At 55.2% G+C, this 21,914-nt stretch overlaps 2 protein-coding genes across 2 annotated transcripts in view; both read left to right on the top strand.

Annotated features, from left to right (window-relative positions):
• Nucleotides 1-16,435, top strand: part of Lrrc4b (leucine rich repeat containing 4B) — a 32,834-nt gene extending 16,399 nt beyond the window's left edge. The window contains exon 3 of the mRNA XM_071604537.1: nucleotides 14,600-16,435. Coding sequence (XP_071460638.1) covers nucleotides 14,600-16,435 — 1,836 coding nt within the window. The remainder of the gene's footprint in view (nucleotides 1-14,599) is intronic.
• Nucleotides 16,436-19,324: 2,889 nt separating this feature from the next.
• Aspdh (aspartate dehydrogenase domain containing) lies at nucleotides 19,325-21,801 on the top strand. Its single transcript, XM_027920431.2, has 7 exons — nucleotides 19,325-19,379; nucleotides 19,751-19,895; nucleotides 20,135-20,219; nucleotides 20,297-20,446; nucleotides 20,527-20,747; nucleotides 20,817-20,971; nucleotides 21,484-21,801. Exons 1-7 carry the CDS (start codon nucleotides 19,325-19,327, stop codon nucleotides 21,525-21,527), a joined length of 855 nt encoding a protein of 284 aa, XP_027776232.1. The 3' UTR covers nucleotides 21,528-21,801.
• Nucleotides 21,802-21,914: the final 113 nt, after the last annotated feature.

Consider the following 21,914-nt stretch of genomic DNA (forward strand, 5'->3'; position numbering starts at 1 on the left):
CGCTTGAGCCACATCCCCAGCCCCCTCTGGTGTCATTTTAAATGAGTGTATCGTATTCCAGTGCATGGGTGTCCTGTTGTTAAAGAGGGACTCGTTAAATGACAGGATACACAAGCACTAGAACACGATAGCCATTGATGACCGTCCCAGGGAGGAACCAGGGAGCGGTGCCAGGCCCTTCGTAGCTCCAGGCTGCAGTTGACCTGAGCTACGCTGCAGTCAGAGGCCCTGCTCTAGGCTCTGGCCCTCTGGATTCTGCCCTTGGGATAAATTCCTAGAAGTAGACTTGCTGGGTCAGAGGGAAGATCAGAGAAGGGATACCCCTGAGTCCTGCGTCTTACTCATCTGCACGTCCACCCCCTCATACCCAGCCGGCACCAGAGCCTCTGAAGAGACAGGCTGAATCCCAGAGACTCCAGAGCCTCCCATGTTGCCTGGTTACCTGGCTGTCACCTGGTTCCTCAACTGCACCATCACCTCCATGAGGACAGGGACCTCGTGCTATTCCCTGTGTCCCCAGCACCTGGAACAGAGCCTAGTGTGCAATAGGCACTTAGCAGATGCTTGTGGTGAAGGGAAGGGGCGCTCAGGAGCTCTTGCCCTGGCCCTTGGCAAAAGCCTGGAACCATCTGTTGGTGGGATTCCCACGGGGGCCCTCCTGGGAGAACTGGGGAGGCTCAAAGGTCCCCATCACCTGTTCCCATGTGCTTCTGGCCTGGGGTGCAGTACAGGCAGCAAGGCCCTCAGCAAACTCCTGGGGACAAAGTACCCCAAGGGAGGTCCCTATCCTCACTCTGGGGGTTGTCACCTGGGGACAGAGGGGGATAAAATGCCCTCCTGCCACATAAGAGGGGTGGTAGGTGGTGTCCAGATGTAGAATGAAGGATTTATTTCACAGTTTATGTTTTCCTGCTGGGGACTGAACCAGGGCAGGGGTTGTTTTTGAATCAGCAATGGTTCCTGGGTCCCAGTGGTTTTTGAGAGAGGTGGGGCTTCAAACGCCCAGACCCTCCCGAGATGAAGCCTTCTAAGGCAGCAGCCAAGAGACCATCCTCTTGCCCTCCACCTCCCAGCCCCAGGCTGGTCCAGGTGCAAGGTGGGCCTGGTGGGCACCCCTCAGCCTCAGCCTCGGTCAGCATCCAGTGTGTTGCCCCTGATTCTTTCTACCGGGTGTGCTCTTGCGAAAGCTCCTTGTTGCTTTGTGTGTATGTATTTTTAATTCATGCAAAGGGAGCTGTGTTAGAGATCGCTTTCTTTATCTTGCTGTTTTACCGGGCCTGACCTTCTTAGAACCTTGCATGTGGCTGCTTCTGTCCCCTCAGTGACCTCAACTGTGGCAGAGTTCGCCTTGATGGGCACACACCCCCCTTGCCCGTCTCCCTGGCTTCCCCATCATGGAGCCTCACCAGGCCCCTGTGGGAGCTGAGTGATGATTTCTCTGGATATGTCCCCGGGGGAATTGCTGGGTCATTGGATAGCCATGTATTTAATTATACTAAGTACCCCTGGGTCCACCTGAGGCTTTCGTGGCTGCCCCAGTCCCTCCTGGGTCTGCCACGAGGTCAGATGGAAAGAAGGCTCCCTCCTAAGAAACCACCCGGCCCAACCTAAAGAGGTTGTCTCAGAGAGTCATGTCAAGGAGCCTGGCAGCTGGCATCCAGAGCAGCCTCAGTCCCCTGCCATGGGGACTGCTGTATAGCTGACCATGGAACACACTAGGCCTCCAAGGTGGAGGTTAGCAGGTGTTCAAAGCACAATTCTGAAATTATGAGCTTGCAAGGAAGGATCCAAGTAGCATCTCCAGTTCATTTAAGATCAACAATGCTATATGTGTATGTATAGGTGTGTGTGTGTGTGTATATATATATATATTTTTTTTTCTTAAGTTATTGGTGGACCTTTATTTTAGTCATTTATTTATATGTGGTGCTGAGAATTGAACCCAGTGCCTCACACATGAGAGGCAAGCACTCTACCACTGAGCCACAACCCCATCCCTCAACGATGCTTTCTTTAAAGACTGGGGACACCCTGGATGTCAACAGCACCTTCTCTCTGCACTCGCATCATGAGGGGGAGTGGTGTTTAATTTCTTCTTTATGTTTTCTCTATTCTCTAAATTTCCTGCAGTAAGAGAGAGCTTTTAATACTTTTTGTGATCAGGGAAAAACAATAAATGCAAATATGTGTCATACAAGCTGAAGAAAAAAATCACCCCTGGGATTTGCTCACCTTTGCCTAGAGAATGGGAGTGTGCTTGGTGGGGGGGCCTCCTAGGTGGGGGGGCCTCCTAGGGAGGGCCGCCTCTCCCATTTTACAGATGTGGAAATGGAGGCTCAGCTGGCTCAGAATGACTTGGCCAGAGTCGTCCAGCTAGCTGTGGCCCTCTGGGCTTGCCCTGTGCCCCCTGGAGTCACTGTGGGGAAGCCAGGCTGGAGAGCCATGATGTGTGGCTTCAGGAACAGGAACGCAGCCACCCTGCGGGGCTGTGGCAGACACTGAGTGGCAGGCACTGAGTGGCTCTGCAGTCACTGCTAGCTCAGCACTTTTCAGGACAGATCCCCTCAGGCAGCAGGGAATATGGAGTTTTTGACTGAAGGGACATTTCCCTGCTAGAGGAAAAAAATGGTAGGGGAGAGATCTAGAAGGGCCCCCTCCTGAGGTCAAGGACAGCTCCCTGCAGGAGGTCGTGGAGTGGGAGGGAGCAGCCTCCCTCTGCTGCCCCCCCAGGACTTCCTGTCTAACTGCAGCCTCTCCAGCTTCCATCCCAACTGTTTCCTGCGTCCCCTCAGGAGCACCGACCAGGGCCCAGGAATCCTCATCATCTGAGCCCCAGTTTCCACACTTGTCAATGAGACCCCCTTAATTTGTGGGTTCCTGCTTAACCTTTTCATCTCTGTATAACACATAGAGAACATGACATTAAATGTCCTTCTCAGAAGATCATCACAAAAGGAACAGTCCTGTAAATACCACCCAGCGCACATAGGGCTGCACAGGCCTATGATCCCAGTGGGAGGCTGAGGCAGGAGGATGGCAATTTCAAGCCTGGGCGACTTAAGGAGACCCTCCAAATAAAGTATAAAAAGGGCTGGGGAGGTGGCTCAGTGTTAGAGCACCCTGGGTTCAATCCCTGGTACCAAAAAAATAGAGGAGGGTCTGGCACGTGCTGGGTGACATAGCAGAGGGTGTGGTGAAGGGCAGCAGCTGAGAAGGATGGTGAGCAAGAGTCGCCAGTCTCTGGGAGCTCCGGCCATACCCCACGGCCCCACGGCCTGAGCTGTGGTCACTGTGTATCCATCTCAGTTACCACTGACCCCAGCACCTAGCACAGAGCCCACACACTGCAGGTGCCCAGAATGCAACTGTCAAACTGACGAATGTGCAGAATGGCTTGCCATCTGGCAAAGCCATCTGGCCTCCCGGCCCAGCGGCAGCCCCAGGAGAAGGTAGCAGGAATGTCACCCCCACTTCTCCGTTGAGTAGACTGAGGTCCTGAGGGGCTCAAGACCCCTGTTCTTCTGTCCATGAATGAAGTCAAGGCCTCCAGTCATCTCTTGGGGTCCTTTATCCAGAAAAATAGTATCAGATTCCTGCAGCCCCTGGAGGAGGAGGGAGGGGCCGAGGTGGCCCCCAGCATTGCTCCAAGCAAACCTTGGCTTCCTCGGTGAATTCCATCCTCAGGGCAACACTAGGAGTAGGTCCCTTCTTGTCCCCATTTTATAGATAAGGAAACTGAGGCACAGGAGAGGAAGGCTCTCCCACCCAACACAGGATCCTCAGTGATTACTACGGCCAGCTGGCTGCGGAAGTGACTTCTCCAGCACGATTCCTGATGCCTCCTAGTGCACACCTGTCCTAAGCCCCAGGTGACTTGATAACAGGAGTGTAACTGAGTCCTGACACTCTGTGCCTCACAGCCCTGGCCTGTCAGGACATTCTCTGGGCTTCCTCCTAGCTTCCTGGCCTGTCAGTGGCCCCTGCCAGTTGCCACATCCTCCACCCACAGGGGACTCCCTTCCCCAGCTGTCCCGCCTCCGTCCTGCAGCAGGACTTGGCCAACACTCCCAACTCCTCCACCCTCAAGGGCATGCTCTCCTCTGCCCCATATGTCCGCCCCAGGGACTGGCCTCCACCCTCCACAGCCACCTCCACAGCGCACCTGCCTCGTGGGCCTCTTCCTCCTGGATCTGGCCAGCCCCCATGGTCCACCTGCAGCACCCAGCTCAGCCCCAGGCTCATTTATGGAGCACCTACTGTGTACCAGGCACCACTCTAGGCCAGTGGGTGAGCAGACACAGTCCTCTGTCCACACGCTGCAGACGGAGAGGCAGTAGAGGAGGTGAGAGAGAGCAGTCCTCTGTGCTGGAGGCAGGTGGAGGTCAGGGCCAGGGAAGATGCCTGGGAGGGAGGTGCCTGCCCACGGCTGAGCCTCCTCTGCACCCGGCAGAGGTTAGGCGCACTGTCCCGCTGCTCAGGCACAGCAGGCTGCACTTAGCCCTCACGTACCCTCTGCTTGGACCTCGGTGCCTGGCTGTTTGCGCCAAGTTCAGATGCCTGTCTGGGCTCCTCAAGGGGAAACAGGCCGGACCTGGTACCTAAGAGAGGGCTTGTCCCTGGGAGCACTCGGGAGGCAACTCAGGAGTTATAAGTGGGAGGAAGGAGGGAGGAAGGAGGGAGGGAGGGAGGGAGGGAGGGAGCAGCTCGGGCAGTCCAGCACCCACAATGGCCCCTGCAATGCTGCCAATCATGTCCTGGCCACCAGGGAAGTCCTGATGAAGAAGGGGGTATAAATCCCTTATCTCAGGACTAGGAAGAAATAGAAGAAGTCCAAGTCCTCATAAAAAAAGAGTGAAAACAACATGTTTTTAAATTTTGAATATAAAAATTTGAGGAGAAAAAAACACCCAGTTAGCTTTACTAGACTTTTGTTATTGGTTCATTACATTCAAAACACATTGGGCTGCGTGTGGCTCAGAAGTAGAGCGCGCCTAGCAGGTGTGAGGCACTGGGTTCCATCCTCAGCACCACGGAAAAATAAAGAAAAAAAAAGAAAGGCCCATCAACTAAAAATTTTTAAATAAAAAATAGAAACAATTTATCTTAATAGCATTAAGATGAACAATTCACTTAGTCATTTTCCTACCACAGTTAAATTTTTTTACAGCATGTCTTTATTTTATTTGTTTCATTTTTATGTGGTGCTGAGGATCAAACCCAGTACCTCACACATGCCAGGCAAGCGCTCTGCCACTGAGCTACAGCCCCAGCCCCCACAGTTAAATTTTTAATAAAGGATTTCTTGACAATTTATTTTCTTAAAAGCCCCAGCAAGGGGGCTGGGGATGTGGCTCAAGCGGTAGTGCGCTCGCCTGGCATGCGTGCAGCCCGGGTTCCATCCTCAGCACCACATTCAAACAAAGATGTTGTGTCTGCCGAAAACTAAAAAGTAAATATTTTTTTAAAAAAGCCCCAGCAAAACACAGTGGGCCTTTTTTTTTTTTTTTCCATTCTCATAATGGTCACTTCCATGACTGAAATAGAAAGTCCCCAGAAGAGGGCCAGTTGCAGGGTACAAGGGTAAGGAAGAGCCCATTGGAGGCTGGGAAGCAGCCACTGAGGGACCATGTCCCCTGCCTGAATCCTGCCTGCATCCTTGGCCCTGGCACAAGTGGGGTGAGCCCAGCAAATGGGGGCTGAAGGACCGAGGGGTCTTGGAGGCATGGGCAGCTGGGTGGCTCTCCCCCAGGCTCCTGTCCTGGCTCCTCCACTGTATGACAGAACTTCAACATCTTCATTAGGCCAGATGTCAGGGTGGGAACAGGTGTCAACACCCACATGACCCTGCCATGGCCCCAGAGATCATTTGCTCTGGGGTGCCTTAGGGAACCCCAGGCCTGCCTCCCCCACAGTCAGGCAGCTGCACAGCCTGCTTACACCATCCCCATGAAGCGATCATCTGCATGATTACTGTGGGCTCTAGGAAGGCAGGCCTGTGTCTGTCCTGCTCCCAGCTGGACCCCCAGAGTCTAGCACAACACCTGACACATGGCAGCTCTCAAAGAAAATCCTGTCAAATGAGAACCTGCCATGTTTAAGCAAATGGGCTCTACACTCTAGTTGGGCATGAAACCCACGACAGCCCAACTCCATTTAGGGCTGTAGATGTGATGGAGATGCTGTGTTTGGATTCAGGAGAAGCAGACTCTGAGTCCTGGTGTGGAGCTTGAGGTGGAGAACAAGTGATGTTACCTCTATGAACCTTGGTTTCCTCAGCCATTAGACCATCAAATATGGGGAAGGGCCAGGGGCATATGGTTAATAACCCCCATGTGATAGGATTTCCACAGGATTAATGAGATTATGACCTCAGAGCATAAAGCACATATGGCATATAGTAGGCACCTAGCAAATAGTGATTCCCCTTTTTTACTTTATTGGGAACCTGCTCAGGATGACTCTTTGTTTTCAGAGTCAGCCTTGTATTATTTGGGAGCAGAAGAATGGAATTGATAAGCTTTGCTCTTTAGGTAGGTGTGTTAAATTTTAAGGAGAAAATATATAAATCCTGAAAGCATAGAGAGAGGAAATGGAGTCAGAAGAAATTCAAGCAATACAAAATAGGATGATAAATAGGAAAGAGTATGTTACGAAAAAACAGAAATAGCACAAAATATTAAAGACTATAGGAATAATCCTAAGTATATTATAGTAATTACAATAAATGTAAATGGACTAAACTTCCAGTTAAAAGGCAGAGATTTCCAGACCAAATTAAAACTAAAACCCTAACTAGAAGATGAGGATGAACTATGCAAGTAGAAATGATACATACACCAGCTGAAAGAAAGAAAGTGCTGCTTTTGTAATCTCAGACATGTGGACTTTAAGGCAAAAGGCAGAAGGATTAGGAACCAGAATGTTAGAACTTTCCCACTCCCAAGTTCTGCTACTGAGGATTTTGATGTGCTGTCACTGTCACCAAACCAAAATTCATGTAGGCACATCAGCCAGTACAACGGGGTGTTCTCCAGTTCACCTGGGTCCACTGCTCAGCAGACCTGGCTGAGGTCGACCATGAGTAGGCCTCACACTGGGTGCTGGATGCAGACCTTGTTCCAACAGAATTTCTGCTCCTAGACTCACAGGCTGGACAAGGAGACAGGTGCATTGGACCAAATGACAATCAGCATGACGGGGCCTCATAAGAGAATGTGTGTGATGAGTGAGGGAGTAGAGGTCAAAGAGGGCTTTCCTGGGAAGGGCCATTGGAATTTCCCAGAGAACAAGGAGGGCGACATTCCAGGAAGTGGTGCAGAGCCTGTGCAAAGACAGAGAGTGGCAAGCATAGTGAACTGTGTCCATCTCTCTCCAGTGGCTGGTATAGCAAGGAGGCAGGGGGCAGGTTCTGAAGGGACTCTGATACCAGGTAAAGGGACATAGAGAGCCTTGGGAAGGCAGGAACAGGGACATGCTGAGTTCTGAACTGCACCTTAGATAATTCTAACAGCCAGTATGAAGGAAAGGTGCTGGGGAAGGAACTAGAAGCCCAGAGACAGAACAAATGTCAGTACGGCCATTATCAGCTTGCATGGACGGTTTAGAAGTGAATGCTCTTGTGCATTTGCCACATCCCAGATGCTCACTGTCTTATCCTGAGCACACACTAACTTGTCAGAGACTTTCAAGGACTCAGGATACCCATAAAGAACATGAGCTCAGAGAGGCTAAGACATGCCCAAGATCTAGCAGCTGGTCAACAGCAAAGCCCGGATCCAACCCACCCACCTCTTCCCACCGCATTGCTCATGCTCAGAGGGGTCCTGCAGAGGAGGACACATGGCAGTTCTGTTCAAAGGAAGGGATTCACTGTCTACAGCAACCCAGGCTTCTTTTGCAGCAGCACTTCACCCCGCTTACTTCTCCAGTGCATTTGATTGGAGTGATTGGCAGGGGGACCCCACCCCCTTGGGGAGTGCCCCTTCATCTCGGTCACACACATCTTCTCACTGCAACAGGACAAGGCACACTGAGTGGGAACAGGCTCAGGCTCCTCTGTGGACATGCCATCAGCACAGTCCTCCATCCAGAGACACCTGGAGAGCAGCCTTGCTGAGCTGGACGCTGACCCCAGCCCTGCCTGCTGCACACTCCCTGGCCAGCTCTGCTGAGTCACTTGGCCTCAGTGAGCCTTGGTCTCCTTGCCTCTCAAATGAGTGTGATGTTTGCCTGTGGGGTTGGGGAGGGGAGTAAATGGGAGCTTGGGGTGCTGCAGAGGTCGGGCCATGTCTGGGCCCAGACCCGGGCTCTGCCCTTCCTCCCTGTGTGCTCCGCTGAGCCTTCTCCCCTCTCTGAAATGGAAGCCCCAGACCACCGCCTGTGTGGCTGCTTGTTTCAGTCAGCTTTTCCGTTGCTGTGACCAAATGATCTGACAAGGACAAGGCAAAGAGGAAAAGATTCTTTGGGACTCACAGTTTCAGAGGTCTCAGTCCATGGATGGCCAGCTCCACCGCTCTGGGCCTGAGGTGAAGGACAACAAGACAGCAGAGACTGGGGTGGAAGAAAGCAGCTCAGGACGTGGCAGTCAGGAAGCACAGAGAGCAAGCTCCACTCATCAGGGACAAAATATGCACCCCAGGGACACCCCACCCCTGTGGCCTGCCTCTGCCAGACGCACCCCACCTGCCTGCAGTTATGCCCAGTTGGACTGATGCATCAAGTGGGCGAAGGCTCTCTCCACACAGTCGCCCCACCTCTGACCTCCCCTGGATTGTCTCACACGTGAGCTTTGGGGAGCACCTCACAGCTAAGCCATAGCATGGGTGAAGAAAAAGCTGGGGTGACAAATGTAGAATGCCCAGCCCAGCCCGGCATTTGTCACCTGTGCTCAGTGCACCCTTACAGGAGCCAAGCCCTGCATGGACTGTGTCTCGCAGAGCGCCCAAGTCTCCAGAGCAATGCTGCAGGGCGACCCTGTGACACACCTCCACAGGTAACGGCCCCCCCGCCTGATGGATGATGGTTTCACTCATCCAAGAGCCATGGGTGCCTGAGTGAACCCGAGCCCTTTGGGTTGGGCCAGCAGGGTGACAGGTAGAGGAGGGGGCAAGGCAGGGGGAACAGTGTGTGCAAATGTGGAAGGCCTGGTGAGGTGGCCCAAGGACTGGTACCGGCTATTGGGCATCTGGAGTGAGGACAAGTGAGGGGCTGTTCAGAGGGAAGGGACAGGCGGGTAGATCCCAGTCAGGCAGGGCTCCCTGGGAGCACTGGGGAGCCCTGGAGGGGTCTAGAGGAGGGCAGAGTCAGGGTCAGCTGTGGGGGTTGCAAAACCCCAGAGACAGATTGGAGGGGAGAGGCTGGAGGCCAGGGACAGAGGGTGGCCTGCACTGGGCTTGGAGGTAGAGAAGAGATGGAGGCCACACAGAGGAAGTTGTGAGACTCCCAAAGAGGTAGCAGGGCAGGCCTGATGGCCAACCCCATGCTTGGGACGGCAGAGCACCTTCTGACTAAGAAAGTGAGCTGGAGAGGCCTCTCAGAGAACAGGAGCTCTGGGAGGAGGAAGGGGCAGGAGCAGGGCGCAGGTGCTCACTGGGAGCTGGGGAGGACTTGGACCCTCCAAGTGTGACCAAGACTCAGGGAATTCTTGCTGGCACCTGGACCAGAAACCCCTTTGCTCTCAATTTTTCTGTCCGGACTCGTGAGTCCAACCTTTAAAGGTGCCTGTTCCCTCCCAGGTGATGGGCCTGACCAGAAGCTCCTTGTCTTCTTACTGTTTCGTTGTTGTCATTAGTATCAATAGCAGCAGCAACTGAGCACGGGCTTCATTCATTGCCAGGGTCTCCCAGGGCGCAGGGAAGGCGTCCTGTGCTAGGGTCCTAAGGCGGATTCTGTTTGGGGGACCCAGAGCAGAGCCCAGCAAGGCGGCTCTCCCAGCCCAACTTCATGGAACTTCAACACCATGTGCGCGGGAGGAGGCGGGGCAGGTTCCAGGGGAACTTGATCATGAGATTTCTGTTGCCTAGCATCCCGTGGGACAGGCTGTGAGAAGTGCCAGGCTGGGTGTGCCTGAGATAATCTCACTAAGGGGTAAACTGAGGCTCCACGGGCCTGCAGGGAAGAGCCAGGGATCCTAGGCTCAGAAGCCAGAGACTTTCTCAGGCCCCACCTCACCTTCCTGGGATCTGCTCCTGCGCCATCTCCCTCAGATACAGCCATGGCCACTGGGGACTTTCACCAACCTTCAGGACCCACCCAGTACAGTGGAAATTAGAAAAAGCAGAAATATACCAAGAAAAATAAAGACCACCTTGACAATTTCAGCTCAGTGTCCAAAAGCAGGCACAGCCCTGGGCCTGGATTCCAAAAAGCCAAAAATGTTTAAGCATATTTCATGACATTAGAAAATGCTCCTGGTATAATATTATTAGAGGGAAATACAGGACACTGGAAAGTATATTACACCATCACAATTTTCTGAAAAACATTAAAAGATGGTAAAAAACATACCCCAGCACAAGAAGTGATTGGCAGGAGGTTTACACCAATCAGTTCATATGTGTAATTCTCTTGACTAATTTCTTATAATTTTTTACTAAAGTAATCACATATGACTTTTTCAGCAGAAGAGAAAAGCATATTAAAGTGGCTTTATCTATTGTTCTAACTTGGTACCCAGCCCAGGCCTGGCCCATGGGAGACTTCAATTAGTGTGTTCTAAAGGGGTTCCCTTCCCGTGATCCTTCCTACTCTGAGCTCTGCATTTCCATCTTAGCCCAGATTCCACTCATTGTACCCATAAACCATTCAGAGTGGCCTGAGAATCGTGGAGTTGTAAGGGCCTGATTATATCTCCTGTCTCTTTCACCTTGGGACAGCAAAGAATCCTCCACCAGGCAAGTGCCCTGGCTGTTTTCCGTGACCTCAGGAAATCTGGTTTCTGGGCAGGGACTGAACCTCAGTTCTGGTCAAGAGGGCCCCTCCTGAGCAAGGGGTGCAGCTCAGGGGCAGAAGCATGCTTGGCATGCTGGGGCCCTGGCTTCATCCCCAGCATAAAAACGGGGATGGCAGATGAAACATTCCAAAAGGGGCTGTAAGCTGGGCACAGTGGCACACATCTGTAATCACAGCAGATAGGGAGGCTGAGGCAGGAGGATCATGAGTTCAAAGCCAGCCTCAGCAAAAGTGAGGTGCTAAGCAACTCAGTGACACTGTGTCTCTAAATAAAATAGAAAATAGGGCTAGGGGTGTGGCTCAGTGTCCGTTGCTCCTGAGTTCAGTCCCCAGGACCCCCTCACACAAGGGGGGGGGGAGCTGTTTTCAAATCCACACTACTGAATGCCTGGGTACTGCCCAAAGCCACCGTGCTCTCCCAAACTCAGTGGTCCAGATGCAGACCCTGTCCTTGCTGGAGGGGCCCAGATTCTGGTGGATGAGATGGAAATAGCAGCTCAGCACAGATGGAGGCCCAGAGTGGGGGTACCATGACCAGGCTGGGTGGGCAGATGGGGAGGGGGCAGGACTCCTCTGGAACAGGTAACACCAGAGTTGGGTGTCAAAGGGAGCGGGGAGATAGCCAGAAAAAGTAGTGGAGGGAGCAGCAAGGGCCAGAGGGTGAGCAGGTGCAAGTTGGCTGTGTTCAGTGATGAGCTAGGACGGGATGAAAGGGAAGGTCCTCAGGGATGAGCTGCTGGGGCAGGGTCCCTTGGGGATGGGATTGCACCAGGAATGGTGGGAGCAGGGAGGGTCAGGGGATCCGAGGGTAAAACAGATTCTTCTGTTGCCGTGGGTATGGAGAGGAGGGGCTGCAGTGGGACTCACAGGCCCAGCAACAGGCAGGGGACTGAAGGGCCTGGGCTGCTTCATCGGAAGCAGCAAGGGTCTCCCTCCGCGGGTGGCGAAGTGTATGCGGCCTGTGGTCAGAAAGGCTCAGCGCTCTAACCCCAAGGGCAGGATACAGGTTACTACACGCCAATAGAACAGTAAGAATAACGGTGTGATGAGAGGCGCTGAGCGCTCGCACTCGACCTCTCTGCCCTCCGAAGTGGCTTTCATCAGCCTCCCTTCACGGCAGGAGTGGACCCCAGGCACAGAGAGCTCCAGTGACAGGTCCTACAGCCAAGGAGGAGGAGGTAAGATGTGGACGGGGCTCTGCCATTCCAGCCACACCCGCGGCCTCGGTTTCCTTGTTCACCCAATGGGAACAGCGGTGCTGCGGATGCGTTGCGGCCCAGCTCTGCCCACCATCTAGCCGCTTCTGTGGGCCTCGGTTTCCTCCATTCTAAAACGGGGCAGCGATAGTCCTTGTTCATAGTGCCGCTGGAGGATAAGGCACAATTGTGTTCATAAAGCATCACGGGCGCCGAGAAGGCTCCTGGTGAAGCTGCGACATCTAATACTTGGGCCCAAGTCCCACCGAAGGTGCACCCGGAGTGCCAAACGTGCTGGATTGGGAGCGCAAGCGACTCGTTCATAAGATTTCATCTTGATTACATGGTAAAAGGATGATATTATTGGTACATCAGCTTAAATAAAATATTATTAGAATTGACTTCATTATGTGTCAATTTTAAAAGAAACAAAAAATTTGATTTCACCTGTTCAGTTTTGTTTTTTTAATATGTGGATCTAGGAAATTTAGGAAGTGCACATGTAGTTCACATGGCATTTCCACTGGGCAACGTGGGTGTAAGTAGTGGCCGCTATTATCATTCTGTGACTATGACTTTGCCAAGAATATTGCATTTCTTATACTGAATGCCTTTCGGGTACAGTTTTTTTTTTTTTTTCTTTACCTTTTCTTTGTTAGTTTTGTTTTTATTCCTGCTTCTTATTCCTGCTTTTTGTTCATTGGGGGGGAAATAACAAAAGAAAAAATTTCCTATAATCCCCAACATCTGGAATTCAGTGCTAAGAACAGCTTAGAGGATTTCCTCCCAGGCTTTTTTGGCACATGTAGACAGATACCTAATTCTTAGTTTTATGAAATTGTGATTGTACAGTATCCTATCTGGGGCTCCCCATCCCCACCCCCAATATTCTACACAAGCATTGCCACATCACTAGGCTTCAGACATGTGATCTGATGGCTGTGTGGCCTTCTGTGCCTCAGTGCACTCAGCATGGCGACAGGAGGACCCTGTGAGACTGCCCACCATGCCCCAGCCCAGCACTGTCTCTCCTGTGGTCCCCAGCCCCAGCCCCTACGTGTAACTGGTAGCCAAGGTCATGGGCTAGGAGCTGGGACTCCAGTTCCAGAGGGCCTTGATCTAGTGGCAAGTACTATTCCCTCTCTGTGTCCTTGGATAAGTCAATGCACCTCTCTGTGCCTAATTCACAATCCCTCAAGTGAAAACCCTCGAGGCTAGACGTGTTTGGGCACTCTGATATTAGAAAGGTGGTAAAATGCAGCATATATTTTATAACATACTCTTGATCAAATATGTAACTATTTCTATAGTGAAATGTTTCAATAGTCAAGTGAGACCAATAAGAGCCTTAAATAAACCAGCTCTGTGGTACACACCTACAATTCCAGCTACTCCAGAAGCTGAAGCAGGAGGATCACAAGTTCAAGACCAGCCTGACAACTTAGTAAGACCCTGTCTCAAAATTTTAAAAAAAGGAAAGCTTTTGGGATGTGGCTCAGTGGAAAAGCACTTGCCTAGCATGCATGAGGCTCTGGGTTTTATCCCCAGCACTGCAAAAATAAATAAATAAAATACTTTCACGTGGAGTTTGGTATCCAAATTATGAAAAATATGGCTTTCAGGGTTTTGTGAATTTTGGGACTGCAGATATTAAATAAGGACTCCTAATAGTACCTACCTATGGCATAGGGCAGTTAGAGGGTTAAATGAGTTATTACCCATAAAGTATTTAGAGTAGTGCCTGGCACCAAATAATGTTCAATGCCTGTTAGTTACTACTATTCCTATTCTTGATCTTTTATTATTTTTTACAATAAGTATAATTTACACATAATAAAGGACCCCGTTTTAAGTGTACAGTTGGCAATTTTGACAGTTACACTCACCCACATAACACCACCCCAATAGACAACATTTCCATTGCCCCTGAACGTTCCCTCATGTCCCTTCCCACCTGCCCCCACCCCACCCACACTAGAAGACACCCACTGGGGACCCCTGGAGCGTGGCATCAGGCCTCTGGCTGCCTGGTGGGGCTTCCTCTGCTCTGCCCAAGGCTGGAGGGAGTGTGGGGGGCGGTTCCTTCCTTGAGGGCGAGGGGTAGGGTTCTGTTGTAGGGACGAACCTCTGTGCTTGTTGTTCACCCGTTGGTGGACATTTGGGGTTTCCATTCCAGGCTGTAATGAACAGAACTGCTGTGAACACCCACGCCGCGAGTGTTGCGTGGACATCTGTTTTCATTACTCTTGAGGAAGAGCCCAGGAGTGCAATGGCGGAGGCGTGGCAGCCCCGTCTTAACATTGTCAGCAGCTATAGTCTCTTCCAAAGTGGTCTCACCATCTGATTCTCCCACCAGTCAAGTATGAGAAATCCGGTGGTTCCACACTCTTGTCAGCACGGGGTGCCCGTATGATGGTCAGTATCACTGATCCGTTTCTCCTCCCCACCCCCAGGTGATCCGCACAGACACCTTTAAGCACCTGCGGCACCTGGAGATCCTGCAGCTGAGCAAGAACCTCGTGCGCAAGATCGAGGTGGGCGCCTTTAACGGGCTGCCCAGCCTCAACACGCTGGAGCTCTTCGACAACCGGCTGACCACGGTGCCCACGCAGGCCTTCGAGTACCTGTCCAAGCTGCGGGAGCTCTGGCTCCGCAACAACCCCATCGAGAGCATCCCCTCCTACGCCTTCAACCGCGTGCCCTCGCTGCGCCGCCTGGACCTGGGCGAGCTCAAGCGGCTGGAGTACATCTCGGAGGCAGCTTTCGAGGGGCTGGTCAACCTGCGCTACCTCAACCTGGGCATGTGCAACCTCAAGGACATCCCCAACCTGACCGCCCTGGTGCGCCTGGAGGAGCTGGAGCTGTCGGGCAACCGGCTGGACCTGATCCGCCCGGGCTCCTTCCAGGGCCTCACCAGCCTGCGCAAGCTGTGGCTGATGCACGCCCAGGTGGCCACCATCGAGCGCAATGCCTTCGACGACCTCAAGTCGCTGGAGGAGCTCAACCTGTCCCACAACAACCTGATGTCGCTTCCCCACGACCTCTTCACACCCTTGCACCGCCTCGAGCGGGTGCACCTCAACCATAACCCCTGGCACTGCAACTGCGACGTGCTCTGGCTGAGCTGGTGGCTGAAGGAGACAGTGCCCAGCAACACGACGTGCTGCGCCCGCTGCCACGCGCCGGCAGGCCTCAAGGGCCGCTACATCGGCGAGCTGGACCAGTCGCACTTCACCTGCTACGCGCCGGTCATTGTGGAGCCGCCCACGGACCTCAATGTCACCGAGGGCATGGCCGCCGAGCTCAAGTGCCGCACGGGCACCTCCATGACCTCCGTCAACTGGCTGACGCCCAACGGCACCCTCATGACCCACGGCTCCTACCGCGTGCGCATCTCGGTCTTGCACGACGGAACGCTCAACTTCACCAACGTCACCGTGCAGGACACGGGCCAGTACACGTGCATGGTGACGAACTCGGCCGGCAACACCACCGCCTCCGCCACGCTCAACGTCTCGGCGGTGGACCCCGTGGCCGCGGGGGGAGCCGGCGGGGGCGGGCCCGGGGGCGGGGGCGGCGGAGGCGGCAGTGGCGGCTACACCTACTTCACTACGGTGACCGTGGAGACCCTGGAGACGCAGCCCGGGGAGGAGGCCCTGCAGCCGCGGGGGACGGAGAAGGAGCCCCCGGGGCCCACGACGGACGGCGTCTGGGGAGGAGGCCGGCCGGGGGACGCGGCCGGGCCTGCCTCGTCGTCCACCACGGCGCCCGCTCCGCGCTCCTCCCGGCCCACGGAGAAGGCGTTCACGGTGCCCATCACGGACGTGACGGAGAACGCCCTCAAGGACCTGGACGACGTCATGAAGACCACCAAGATCATCATCGGCTGCTTCGTGGCCATCACGTTCATGGCCGCCGTGATGCTGGTGGCCTTCTACAAGCTGCGCAAGCAGCACCAGCTCCACAAGCACCACGGGCCCACGCGCACCGTGGAAATCATCAACGTGGAGGACGAGCTGCCCGCAGCCTCGGCCGTGTCGGTGGCCGCCGCCGCCGCGGTGGCGGGCGGGGCCGGCGTGGGCGGGGACAGCCACCTGGCCCTGCCCGCCCTGGAGCGCGACCACCTCAACCACCACCACTACGTGGCGGCCGCCTTCAAGGCGCACTACAGCAGCAACCCCGGCGGCGGGGGCTGCGGGGGCAAGGGCCCGGCCGGCCTCAACTCCATCCACGAACCTCTGCTCTTCAAGAGCGGCTCCAAGGAGAACGTGCAAGAGACGCAGATCTGAGGCCGCCGCGCCTCGGCCCGCGGGACGCGGGCGGGTGGGGACCGCGGCTCCCGCCCCGCCGCGCGCGCTGGGGTCCGGGCACGCGCCTCCGCGCCCCTCGCCGCCCCTCGCCGCCCCACCGGCCGGGCGACCGGAGGGGACGCGAGACCAGGAGAAGCGGCCGAGCCCGCGCGTTTCCTCGCGCCCTGCGACCAAGTCCCGCCCGCCCGCCGCCTTCCAGGGGAGAGGAGCTTTTTTGAGGGGTGTCCTTTCCCCTCGTCCCAACAGCCCTCCTTTTACGGTTCATTTTTTGCAGTTTGACGCCTGTCCCTCCCTCCCCTCCCCCACCCCCGAGACCCGAGAGACAGACACCGCCGGAGACACCCGGCGTCCCCGCGCTAGCTCCGCTCCCGGCTGCCGGCCGGTGGCTGGGGTCGGGGCGGCGTCCGCGCCCCAGCCCCTCGTGCCCGTAGACTCTTTTGATACTGAAGGGAGGTTTGCGTCAACGACTACCTGCTCTGTAATTACTTTAAAAAAAAAAAAAAAAACACGGAAAAAGTAAAAAAAAAAAAAATTTTTTTTTGGTCATGAAAGCATGGAGGAGACCCAAAACAAAATGGATGTGGGTGGGGACCACAACGAGGGGGTGGAACTGAAGCCTCATAGGTTCCAACCAGCTTGACTCATCTCCAGGTGGTCTTAGGCGCCCCCTCACCCCAGACCCCAGAGAGGGTCATGGTCACCCGGTGCACACCTGCTGCTCCCATCGCACCTCCCGGCAGCCAGTCTCTGCTGGGAATTCTCACACTGCCTCCCACATCTCGGCTGACAACATGGCGGGGGGCCTAGGGCTGCAAAGTACCACAGGCTGGGTGGCTTAAAACAACCGCGTGTATCGTGTGACAGTGCTGGAGGCTTCAAGTCCAAGCTCAGGTGCCAGCCTTGCTTTGCAGCATCGTCCCCCAGTCCTTCCCCTGTGTTGACACATCACCTTCCCGCTGTATGTGCCTGTCTGTATCCAACTCGGCCTCCATGCAGGGCCAGGTAACAGGGGATTCGTTAGGAGCCCACCTCCAGGAAAAGCGTCTCTTAACCTGATCACTGGAGACACCCAACCATCAGAGGTCACATTTGAGGTACCAAAGGTCAGGACTTCAACATCTCTTTCCAGATGGCAAAATGCAACCCACGACAGGGTCCAAATCAGAGGGTCGTTCTCCACTGCAAATCCCCACAAGCCTGCTGGGGAATGAAGCAGGTGGCTGAAAGGGGTGGGTGTGACAGGAGGGTGGCTCCAGCTACAGGAGGCCTGGGGAACATCAGGGGAGTTGCAGAGACAGGACAAGTGCCCAGGAAGGGGAAGGGGACTGAACTCGGGGACAGACTCTGGGGTCCTTCCAGAAAGAGTGGTGCTGGGCCAGGCCAGTGGGCAGCTGCAGGGGTGAGTTGGACATCTCCGGGGGTACACAGTCTCCAAGATTCAACCTCAAGAAGGCTGGAGTCCCCAGGGCTGTCATCAAAAGCAGGAGGAGACAGGGAAGCAGAGGGAATGAGGAGCCAAGTCACCCAATGGCCCCTCCCCCATTTACTTTGGCACAGCTGCCCCCATATACCGGTGCCCTGAACACCAGGGGGGACACTCCAGCCCTTGGTAGAGGCCACCACATAAGGTGGGGAAGGAGGAAACCCCCACTGCATGCATCTGTGTGCCCCAGAGGGGTCTGGTCAAGGGTCTGCATTCCTGGTGCCTGCCCTCTTTCCTGGCTGTCTCTGTGTCCAAGGCATCTTATCTCTTCCCCCACCCAGGGCACTTAAAGTGAATTCTTTCCTTATCTTCGGGGACAGTGCCACCCCTGCATCAACAGTAGGGCCTCTGGCCCTATCTGCCTGTGCCTGTCTCCTCTGGGCAGGTCGACCTGGGACAAGGGCCACTAGCTCGGATCTTTCATGCTTTCTCCAGGCCCTTTCAGTGCAGATCCTGGTTGCCATGGCAACACTGTGGTGGTACCAGGTGGTGGTGGGGGCAGGGAGCCAGGCCTGCTGCAGCTCAGCCATCTCCAGTGCCAGGCCCGCCAGGCCAGGCGCAGGGACTGTGCTGATCCTGGGGGCACTCGGGGACTCCCCAGGCCGCGCAGGTTCCTCCTCTGTGATGTGCTGCTGGTGGGGAGAGGGAAGGACAGACTGAGACGGGGAGCAGGAACACAGGGAGAAGGGGAATATGGGGGAAGCGGCTTCGAGGCTGGGGGGTGAAGGGTGGAAAGACAAGGTGAACTGAAGGACGATGGGCACTGGAGGGAGGTGGGACTTGCCAGGGCTGAGGGGTGCAGAGAGCGCACCCCCTCCATGGGACTGGGGGACACTAGGACCTGGAGCCCCTGCTGCCTTTGGGGAGAAGCAGGGGCACAGCCAGGCAGAGGCCTCCCTCCCACCTACCACTTAGGGGAAGTGGGGAGTGGAGGGGAAAATGAGGACCTGGGAGCAAGGGGACCAGCTGAGGGCCCAGAGTCCCTGTCACTGGCTCCCCTCCACAACCCAAGCAGGATGCAGTTTCCATGACAACCTGGCCAGCCAGAAAGGGGGCGGGGGACTGCAGAGGGAATTTTCCACATCAGCAGGAAGGAGCAGTGTGGGCTGCAGAGGAAAGAACTGCCAGGAAGGCGGGGGCCATACCAGGCCCCGCAGCCCCAAGTCCCCACACCCTCTGCCCTGTCCTCCCAGCCAGCCCAGGGCAGAGGGAATGCAGGGAAGGAGCCTCATCCCGCCCCATTTTGGCAAACCCACCTCCGCCCACTGTGCAGGAGGCTCAGGAAAGGGACAAGGGTCAACTGTCCAAAGATCAGCAGCTGCCCAGGCCAGCTGGGCAGTAGGCAGCACAAGGAGCTCCTGCCACAGCCAGCCAGATTCAAGGGCATGGCCCTGGATAAGGCCCCTTGGAAGGTGGGGGTGGTGGGCTATGGCCGCCTTGGTGAGTCGCTTATCATCTTGGGCTCCTTCCTCAGGACCCTTCCCAAAACCACCACAAACACATTTTTTATCTGTGTCCACCTATCCAGTGCCTTCCCAGTCCCTTTCTCTGTCTGTTCCCATCTGGGCCTCTATCGCTGCTCTCTGGGGATGTTCCCCTTTCTCTGTAGGACTCTCTGTCCCCCTCATCTCTGTCCATCTATGTCTGTCTCTCTGGACCTGTCCGTCCTTCCTCCCCCTCCCTCCCCCCTCCCCTCTCTCTCTGTCTCTCTCTGAATCTGTCCCTTCTCTGTGTGTCTCTGTCCCCACCCTTCTTCTGGCCCTCATCTCCCTATCTCTGGGTCTCTAGCCCTCTCCTTTCCCTCTCCGCAGGACAATCCCTTGTCTCCCACCTTCTGGCTCAGGGACCCGAACTGGGCCTAGAACTTGTTTTTGTTTGGAATCGCGACCCAGGACGCATGGCAGGGAGCGTGCCCTCTTCTCTGCAGCTCCATGATCTTGCTGCCCTTGGGGAAAGGTCAGTGGCCTTCAGTGAGAGTGGGGCGTCCTAAAGCTCCTGTTCTGGCCTTTTTGAGCTGTGTCTGATGTCAGGCAAGTCCCTGACCCTCCCTGGGCCTTGGGTCACTCCAACATGAAAAGGAACAAGCACACCCAGCCCAGGCCAGGGAGACTGACAGCCCTCCACAGACTCTGAGAGAACCTGGGGAGGGGAGGCCTAATTACTCCCCAAGGCCCCCCATCTCTCCCCTCTTCCAGGCACCCTGATCTTGTGGTAGAAGTGGCCCATCCCCAAATAATCCATGAATCTGGGGCACAAATCCTGCGCCATGCCAACCTCCTGGTGAGTCCCCTAAACCCACACCCAAGCCCTGACCCCTTCAGCCATCTGTCCCCTGAACTCAACCCTCCCTACCCCAGGTGGGGTCCCCCTCAGCCCTGGCTAACCAGACCACAGAGAGGCAGCTCCTGGGGGCCTCACACCGCTGGAACCATGCTGTGTTTGTGGCCCGAGGGGCTCTGTGGGGGACTGAGGACATCAGCAGATTGGATGCAGCTGGAGGCCTCCAGGTGAGGACCACTGGGATCCCCAGGGACCAGTAGGGGCTTGCAAAGACCCCAGTCCCCCTGACCACAGCTGTTGCTTCCAGAGCCTCCGTGTCACTATGGCCACACACCCGGATGGCTTCCGGCTCCTGGGACCCCTGGCTTCAGCCCACATCACTGGGCCTCGCACTGTGCTCTATGAAGGTCCTGTCCGTGGCCTCTGCCCATTTGCCCCTCGAAACTCCAACACCATGGCAGCCGCTGCCCTAGCTGCCCCTAGCCTGGGCTTTGACAATGTGATCGGGGTGCTTGTGGCAGATCTCAGGTGAGCCAAAATGAGCAGGGGTTTGGTCTGGGTCCCTGCCAACCAGACTGACTGCCCTGCTTCCTGCAGCCTCACAGACCTACACGTTGTGGACGTGGAGCTGAAAGGCCCCCCAGGCCCCTCAGGCCGAAGCTTTGCTGTCCAAACCCACCGAGAGAACCCTGCCGAGCCAGGCGCTGTGACTGGCTCCGCCACTGTCACAGCCTTCTGGCGCAGCCTCCTGGGTGAGGCTAGACCCTCCTCAGTGTTTAGTGGCCCCTCTCCCTGGGCTCTGGGTGCTTGTTCACAGAGGCTGGGGTCTTGGGCTCTGGTTCTAAGTTTTCCTTCTCTCTGTGAGTCTTTATTTCTGAATCTTCTTAACCTTTCCACTCCACAACTTGAATTTTTGTATGTCTCCATCTCTGTCCATGTCCCCTCTGAAGTCTCTGTCCCACCTTCTGAAGGCCTCTGTCCATACCTCAATCATCTCTCTATCCACACCCCAAGTCAGTCTCTATCTGTCCTCACCACAAGTCTCTGTCTCTGCGTCGCTATCTGTCCACACCCCAAGTCAGTCTATCCATGTGTCCACACCCCAAAACTCTCTGGGTTGTCCTCCTTCTTCACGTTCCTTCCACGTTGGTAGTCCCTTCACTTTTCTGCCCCACCCCCAAGCGTCGGTCTCTTCTCTCCGTCTTTCCTTCTCTCTTTTCCTTCAGTGGTCTTTCATTGTCCATCTTCCCCCCTCTCCCTGCAGGATGCTGCCAGCTTCCCTCCAGGCCTGGGATCCATCTCTGCTGAGAAGCCTCTTTCACCCTTGAGGACATCTTGTCTGACTGATCTCTCCACACCTCTGCCCCACTCTTGTCCCGGCCGCACTTTCCCAGGACTCCCTACTGTCACAGTAAACCAGAGACTTTTCCAGATCTGTCTACCGTCTGCTTCCGTGATTCCCTCTGTGACGTCACTACGTCTGCATATTGTACATTTGGCGCCATAGCAATGGGCGGGCCCACACCTCAACAAACCCCCTGGAAACTATCGCGAGAGCTTACGCACTACATTTCCCAGAAGCCTCTGGGTAATAGTGGGCGTGGGAATACGGGAGGGGTCGACCTTCCGAGACACATTTCCGGCACGTGCCGCAGGGACCGACGGAAGTTGTAGACCTGTTTTTTAACGGGTGAT

The sequence above is a fragment of the Marmota flaviventris genome, chromosome 18 (genome assembly GCF_047511675.1).
Source record: "Marmota flaviventris isolate mMarFla1 chromosome 18, mMarFla1.hap1, whole genome shotgun sequence".
Classification (NCBI taxonomy): domain Eukaryota; kingdom Metazoa; phylum Chordata; class Mammalia; order Rodentia; family Sciuridae; genus Marmota; species Marmota flaviventris.